The sequence below is a fragment of the Triticum aestivum genome, chromosome 7A (genome assembly GCF_018294505.1).
Source record: "Triticum aestivum cultivar Chinese Spring chromosome 7A, IWGSC CS RefSeq v2.1, whole genome shotgun sequence".
Classification (NCBI taxonomy): domain Eukaryota; kingdom Viridiplantae; phylum Streptophyta; class Magnoliopsida; order Poales; family Poaceae; genus Triticum; species Triticum aestivum.
The window spans coordinates 236,152,332-236,160,152 of NC_057812.1; the positions used below are offsets into that span (position 1 = coordinate 236,152,332).

The 7,821-nt window shown below is 51.8% G+C and overlaps 1 protein-coding gene across 1 annotated transcript; it reads left to right on the plus strand.

Annotated features, from left to right (window-relative positions):
- Window positions 1–1,983: 1,983 nt before the first annotated feature.
- Window positions 1,984–7,409, plus strand: LOC123151315 (squamosa promoter-binding-like protein 15). Its single transcript, XM_044571042.1, has 11 exons — window positions 1,984–2,267; window positions 2,362–3,115; window positions 3,332–3,525; window positions 3,612–4,462; window positions 4,575–4,649; window positions 4,748–4,855; window positions 4,942–5,059; window positions 5,168–5,303; window positions 5,387–5,531; window positions 5,628–6,248; window positions 6,339–7,409. Exons 2-11 carry the CDS (start codon window positions 2,409–2,411, stop codon window positions 6,768–6,770), a joined length of 3,387 nt encoding a protein of 1,128 aa, XP_044426977.1. The 5' UTR covers window positions 1,984–2,267; window positions 2,362–2,408; the 3' UTR covers window positions 6,771–7,409.
- The last annotated feature ends 412 nt before the right edge of the window (window positions 7,410–7,821 follow it).

Here is a 7,821-nt window from a genome sequence, read left to right on the forward strand (position 1 = left end):
CGTACTACACGTGTCAGGCCAAGTACAATAATGAAGCGCCATGCAGTACCACCGTTCGGCGAGGACCCGATCACGCAGAGGATACGAGGCCGGGCAACGCGACGTACCGGCGCCAGCAGGCAAAGCGACCCGAGACCGAGAGAGGAGCGGGCAGGGGGGACGCACCCGCCCAGCGGGGGTGAGGCCAACTCCACCGCGCGATCCCAAACGGACATTCGTTTTGTCCGGATTCTGTCCGTTTGGGTAGGGATTTGGGGTCGTGTCCGGACGTGTCCTGGGATGCGGTGGCCGTGCGCCCACCCCGCGGACGCATCCCGACCGCATCCTGTCCGCGTATTATTTCTTTGCAAGTCCTTTCATCATTCATTTTTGGTACATGAAAAATGCATCATCACATTTTGACTAGTAAAGTAAGGCCAAAAAAAATAAGAACCATAAGAATACATTTTAGAAAATACCTAATTTCCATAACTGCTTCCTTGAGTTGGGTTAGAGCCTTCTCGATGCACTTGTTGTTGATCTGTGGAGGAGGGTCGATCTGGCATCCTCCTTTCTTCTTCAAGCTAGAAGGCTCGATTTGACATCATCCTTTCTTCTTCAAGCCGGAAGTCGATGTTGCTTCCTCCTCACACCTAGTCTCGTATGTAGCCTCTAATCTAACAACAAGTGCACTTGTCTCATTTACAGCCTCTATGCTAGCTAAAAGTGCACGAACATGTACTAAATTTCGCTCTATCAATATATTGATGTACTCTTCTTCCCAATACCAAAACTTGCATCCATTCTACACAACAAAATTTGAAGTTAGTACAACTAGTCAAATCTAGAGCACAAACCGAAGCTAAAAAAAGTGCATACCCCATCGTTTAAGCACTTGATGAACACCCATCCGGGATGTTCCGGCGTTGTAGACACGCGGCGCACGACCATCCTTGGGTAGTGGTCGCACTTAATGAGTGACAACGATGCGCCGACGAGCATTTGGGCAAGCACCGAGCCCGGCCAACCGCCATTCGTGTATCTGCCGGCGGACCACCGACGATGCAGATCCGAGCGGCTAGAGGAGGAGCCACTACCTGCATGTGGCCTTGCGGCCCTGCTAGGGCCTTCCAGCGAGGTGCCCGGCCAGTCCATGGCGCGGCCCGGCCTCCCACAGCCGGCCGAGCTCAAGACCGACCGGATCCGCCCTAAAACCGGCCGGCAGGTGCGCAAACCAGGTGGCCGTGGTTGGGTAGCTCGGCGGCGCCGAGGGGAAGGGGTTGGACGAGCTCGCGTCTGAACTGCACGACTGCAATGGCAGCGGCAGCGGCGACAGCGAGGGAAAGAGTGGAGGGGGTGCGGCCGGAGGGAGGGAGGGGGGCGGATAGAAAAAGGCCCGTCTTGTACCCCGACGGGCGGGCAAGGGGAGGACACGCAAAGACAACCCGCGCGTCCGCGTGGTGTCCGTTTCACCCCAAAAGCGGCGTAAACTTGGGCTGCGGATGGGTCGAAAGCGGACACAAAACGGACAAAAGTCCGTTTGCTCTCGCTCGCTGGGCTGTTTTTTTTGTCCCTTTTATCTTAAACAGACGGGGTCGGACAGAATAGAGTCGCGTGGTGGAGTTGGCCTGCGCGAGCTTGCACTGGCAGAGACGCCGCGGTACGAGTACGAGTGGTGGTGCGGTTGACAGGCCCGAGAGGGGAGAGGGGGAGAGCCAGGGCCGGCAGCATCAGTCGTACCCGCACCAGCGCCAGTACCAGTACCGCTACTGCACCCGTGCCTATCGCCAACTCGCGCGATGCCCCCAGCCAGCCAGCCAGGCCCACCTGCCCGCCCGTACGGCCCGCGGCGTGGCATGGGACGGCGGGGCGCCACCACCCACCCCCGCGCGCGTTCCTTCCCTCTCGCCCCTGCCCCGCCTCCCCAATTACGCGCCCCGTGCCACGCCACGCGAACCCCCTCCCCTGCCTTGCCGCGGCATGACGCTACACGCTAGTTGAGTTGAGCAGCTAATCCCAGCCCGAACCCCGTGCGCTGCTGCGCTCGCCCTCCCCTTCCCTCCCACCCGCTCTTCGTCTCGGCTCGATTCGTTCCCCCCACTCGGTCTTCGTCTCCCTTCCCCCCTCCCTCACGCCTCTCGCCAGCGCCGCGCTCTCGCGTTCCGGCCGCCGTTTCCACCATTTCTCCGTGCCGCTTGCCTCGCCCCGCCCCTGTTTTCTCCGCGGGGGCGAGATGAGGTGAGGCGGGTTTTCTTCCGGGACTTCGCCCAGCTTCCGTGCGCGCAAAGGTAACTGACTAGCCGACTGCTCCAATCGAATCTCCCGCCCCGCTCGTCGGCGATCGTCGGTTTTGATCCGTGCTGTGTCGCCGGGCTTGCGCAGATCCGAAGGAGAACCAACCGGGTGCGGGAAGCGGAGGACCGCGGGTGATGCAGAGGGAGGTGGGGCCGCAGGTGGCCTCCCCGCTCTACCTGCACCAGATCCAGCCGCTGCCTCCCCATGCGGCGGCGGCGGCCAGGAAGCGCGGGAGCCCGTGGCCCGCCGTGGAGCCGCCGGAGAACGCCGCCATGGGGGCCGCCGCCGCGGCCGGAGGGAACTGGAACCCCAGCATGTGGGACTGGGACAGCCGCGCCTTCACCGCCAGGCCGTCCTCCGACGCGCTCCGCCTCGGCGGCGGGCTGAACCACCACCATCACCAGCAGCAGCAGCAGGCGCCGCCGCCGCCGGCGACGGCTGCCGAGGTGCGGCGGCAGGGGGGCGGAGGTGCCGGTGACCTGAGCCTTCAGCTGACCCTGCGGGAGGAGGCATCGATGGCGATGGATGTGAGCCCGACGACTACCTTGTCTTCTTCGCCTTCTCCGCCTGCACGGGCGTCACAGGAGCAGGCTGCTAGGCCTAGCAAGAGGGTTCGGTCTGGATCGCCCGGAACTGCTTCTGGAGGAGGCGGCGGCGGCGGTGGCGGAGGGAGCGCTAGCGGAGGCGGCAGCTATCCCATGTGCCAGGTGGATGATTGCCGCGCGGATCTGACCAGCGCCAAGGATTACCACAGGAGGCACAAGGTGTGTGAGATCCACAGCAAGACAACCAAGGCGGTAGTTGGCAACCAGATGCAGCGCTTCTGCCAGCAGTGTAGTAGGTAATGATCGTGCCTGCAAACTCCCCCCTAAAATTTTTGTGGCATGATTCTTTGCTATGATGCCACTTTTAGGGATTTATGTCTATGATGCCACACGGTTGCTATGGTGTGTGTATTGGGCCAGAGAAATGGTTTCTCTATCCAATGTTTCTGGTCTCTATGTAGGCCGAGAGCATTTTAGTTACTAAAAGTTGGTTCTTCTGGTCAATCATTTAGATTTCATCCGCTCTCGGAGTTCGATGAGGGTAAGAGGAGTTGCAGGCGAAGGCTTGCCGGACACAACCGACGGCGGAGGAAAACCCAGCCAACAGATGTTGCTTCACAATTGTTGCTTCCTGAAAACCAAGAAAATGCAGCAAATAGGACACAAGATATTGTCAATCTGATCACTGTTATTGCACGCTTGCAAGGTACTTGATCCCCTACTGAACTTGATGCGCTCTTTCACTTGTTGATTTAAACCTGATTACTATTTTTCCCGTCTCTGCATTGACAGGTGGTAATGTTGGTAAACTACCCAGCATCCCTCCGATACCGGATAAAGATAATCTGGTCCAAATCATAAGCAAAATAAACTCAATCAATAATGCAAACTCCCTGGCAAAGTCTCCTCCATCAGAAGCCATTGATTTGAATGCCTCGCAGGGGCAACAACAAGATTCTTCTGTCCAAAATGCAACAAAGGTGGTCGACAAGCAGACTGTGCCATCAACCATGGATTTGCTAACAGTTCTATCTGGTGCTCTTGGGACATCAACCCCCGAGACCAATACATCTCAGTCCCAGGGGAGCAGTGATAGCAGTGGTAATAACAAGAGCAAGAGTCATTCAACAGAGCCAGCATGTGTTGTAAATTCCCATGAGAAATCCATTCGACCTTTTCCCGCAGCTGGTATGTTAAGGAGTAGCAGCACCCATGGAAGCCCACCTGAAGTATATAAGCAGCCAGACCGAGATACCCATCCGTACTTGTCGCTGCAATTGTTTGGTAACAATGAGGACATTCCTGTGAAAATGGACACTGCAAATAAGTACTTGTCTTCCGAGAGCAGTAATCCTATGGACGAGAGGTCTCCTTCATCCTCTCCACCTGTAACACACACATTTTTCCCCACTCGTTCAGTAAATGAAGGCATCAGGCATCCTCGTATTGCTGACTATGGAGAAGATGGTGCAACAGTTGAGAACAGTACCACTCGGGCATGGTGCGCGCCACCGCTTGAGCTTTTTAAGGATTCAGAACGGCCAACGGAAAATGGTTCACCACCAAACCCCACATATCAGTCATGTTATGCTTCAACATCTGGTTCCGACCATTCTCCATCAACATCAAATTCAGATGGACAGGTAATTTATATCGAAGCTTGCCCTTTCAGTTGATTATGTCACAAGCCAAGGTGCCGTTTATTATTTTAGATGCGCTTTCAACCTAATTTGCGCAAAATTTTCCATTTTGTAGGATCGTACTGGAAAGATTATATTCAAGCTCTTTGGCAAGGAACCTGGCTCAATCCCTGGGAACCTTCGTGACGAGGTATGACCACGAAACTGTGCCAACATGGTAACTGGAAGGCACTCTTCCAGTGCATTTCACTCACCATATAATTGAAATGTTTCTCCTTCCTTGCTTAGGTTGTAAATTGGCTGAAACACAGCCCCACTGAAATGGAGGGTTACATTCGCCCTGGTTGCCTTGTACTATCCATGTATCTGTCAATGCCAACTATTGCATGGGATGAAGTAAGTCTGCTGCTACACTAGCAAAAATGAATGCATGCAATAGAATTGTTGCACATTTATCTCACATCGTATGATTTTTAATGCAGCTCCAAGAAAATTTCCTCCAGCGAGTAAACTCGTTAGTTCAGGCTTCTGATTTGGATTTCTGGAGAAAAGGGAGGTTTTTAGTTCGAAGCGACAACCAGTTGGTGTCGTACAAAGATGGTATACATAACTACTATTTGTGTGTTAATTTTCTTCTCTATTCCTGCTCACTCTTCAATGGGTTTTGACTATGAATTTGTTTTGGTTGATATCAAATTTGTATTCCAGGAATGACCCGCCTCTCAAAATCATGGAGAACATGGAATACCCCTGAGTTGACCCTTGTGACACCAATTGCTGTTGTTGGTGGGAGAAAGACCTCCCTCGTTCTTAAGGGCCGTAATCTAACGATCCCGGGCACCCAGTAAGTTCCCTGTTGTAAAATAGTTTTTTTTTGCGGGTATTGTAATTGTTTCCTGCTTGACCATTGACTCCGAATCTATGCAGGATCCACTGCACCAGCGCGGGGAAGTATATATCGAAAGAGGTACTGTGTTCAGCGTATCCGGGTACTATATATGATGATTCAGGAGTTGAGACCTTTGACTTACCGGGAGAACCAAGTCTTACTCTTGGGCGTTGCTTTATTGAGGTTTGTACTTTGTACCTCGGTTGCTCTAGATATGTAAAGATTTACTCTAGTTAGCACTAGGAAGGTGATTACAACTTTGAATGTTCGTACGTGCAGGTTGAGAACAGGTTCAGAGGAAACAGCTTCCCTGTTATTTTTGCGAATAAAAGCATCTGTCAGGAGTTAAGAAACCTTGAAGATGAACTTGAAGATTCGCGGTTTCCTGATGTCTCTCCAGATGATCAGGTCCATGATGCTAGGCGGCTAAAGCCAAGGGATCAAGTTCTGCATTTTCTTAATGAACTTGGCTGGCTCTTTCAGAAGGCCGCTGCATGCACACCTTCCACCAAATCAGATGTTTCTCATTCAGAGTTGATTCAGTTCTCTACTGCACGGTTCAGACACCTTCTGTTGTTTTCTAATGAGCGGGACTGGTGCTCCCTCACTAAAACACTACTCGAAATTCTTACCAAGAGAAGTATGGTTAGTGACGAGTTATCACATGAGACTCTGGAGATGCTCTCCGAGATTCATCTTCTGAACAGGGCAGTGAAAAGGAAGAGTAGCCACATGGTGCATTTGCTTGTGCAGTTTGTTGTAATTTGCCCTGACAATTCCAAACTGTACCCTTTCCTTCCAAATTATCCCGGCCCTGGTGGTTTGACTCCATTACATCTAGCTGCATCCATTGATGATGCAGAGGATATAGTTGATGCGTTGACAGATGATCCTCAACAGGTAAGCCCTGTATAATTTAACCTCTCTTTATCATAGTCATTTCTTAGTATTTCACATTGACAACTCTTCTGTTTTTTGTTATTACTGCAGATTGGTTTGAGCTGCTGGCACTCCGTGCTAGACGATGAAGGGCTATCTCCTGAAGTGTATGCGACTTTCAGGAACAACGGCTCATACAATGAACTTGTCACGCGAAAGCTTATGGACAGGAAGAATAGCCAGGTTACCATTGTGCTCAACAAAGGTGAAATTCATATCGATCAACCAGGGAATGTTGGTGCGAATAATGCATCTGGGATCCAAGCATTGGAAATAAGATCCTGCAACCAGTGCGCCATTTTGGAGTCTGGCTTGCTAAGACGCCCTATGCGTTCTCGAGGATTGCTTGCTCGCCCCTACATCCATTCAATGCTTGCCATAGCAGCAGTGTGTGTCTGTGTCTGTGTATTCATGCGAGCTTTGCTGCGGTTTAATTCTGGTAGGTCCTTCAAGTGGGAGAGGTTGGATTTCGGTCCCACATAGACATTGGAGGATGCCTTATTACTTAGCCGCGTGATGTTATTAAGGAAATACCTTACAGGAACCAGAGGGTGTGGAACCAGATTGCTTTTAACCTTTCCAGTTTCCATGGAGCTCTGCCCATGGACATGGATGATGAAATGTAATATTTGCATGGATAAAACCTTGCCGGAAGTAAGTGTTGATATGTGGGGATAATCAGCAGCCAGCTTCTAAGGGCAGAGAGTCAAGAAAAGGGGGATTGGAGAACCCTGCCAAAAGATAAAACTTGGGCAGGGTTGGCACATAGTAGTTTTGTGACGAGGGAGGAAGGTACCAGAGCTTGTCAATGTCAAGAGCAATAAGACAGAGGCAACAATAGTTCTGTGCTTAATCAGTAAGTAACCTTGATTTCTTTTTGCTGGTGTAAGTGTGAATCTGCTGTTTCATGTATCATAAGATGGTATTTATTTATCTTGGTCTTTGTTCTTACTAAATCTTTTTTGTGTATCAAATACAGTGCTTACTGTTTTGTCCTGTGTTTAGACGGTAGCAGGGGTATAAATGGTCGATAGTGTCAGTAGCTAAATAGGAATGAGGCAGATTTACATGTGTATCCGGATCTATTGGTTTATTCGATTACCATCACAACTTTGGAGTGGAGTTCCCGTACTGTTTTGATAGAAAGCCTGGGTATCTTTTTTTTTTCTGTGCATGCATTTCCTTGTCCTTTTAAATACAGTATGCAATGCCCGTTATGCTGATTCGCTTCCGTGTTTGGTGTAAAAAGTCTAGTTGTGCTGTGTTATCCTTGCGGGCGCGGGGGGCTCGTGATGCGAATGAGATGCCGGAGCTTTTCCGGATCGCGCCGTGTGTGGATCGCCGGGCGGACACGCCGGCCAGATTCTGCCGAAGTTGGCACGCCCCGGGCAGAAGCCGGAACCAGAAGGCCAGAAACACGCGTGATCTGCACAGCTCGCGCGGTAGGAAACGACGCCTTTCCTGCCCGGGGGCGCATGTGTGCGCTCCACGGCCCTTCGCGCGGCCGATGGCTTTCGTCCCGTCCCTCCCCCTT

Bases quoted from the DNA above. Each gene is read 5' to 3' on its own strand.
- LOC123151315 (XM_044571042.1), top strand. From the start codon at position 2,409: ATGCAGAGGGAGGTGGGGCCGCAGGTGGCCTCCCCGCTCTACCTGCAC. The intron at 5,060-5,167 runs GTATACATAACT...TTTGTATTCCAG, and splicing joins GTTGGTGTCGTACAAAGATG to GAATGACCCGCCTCTCAAAA. The intron at 5,304-5,386 runs GTAAGTTCCCTG...GAATCTATGCAG, and splicing joins CTAACGATCCCGGGCACCCA to GATCCACTGCACCAGCGCGG.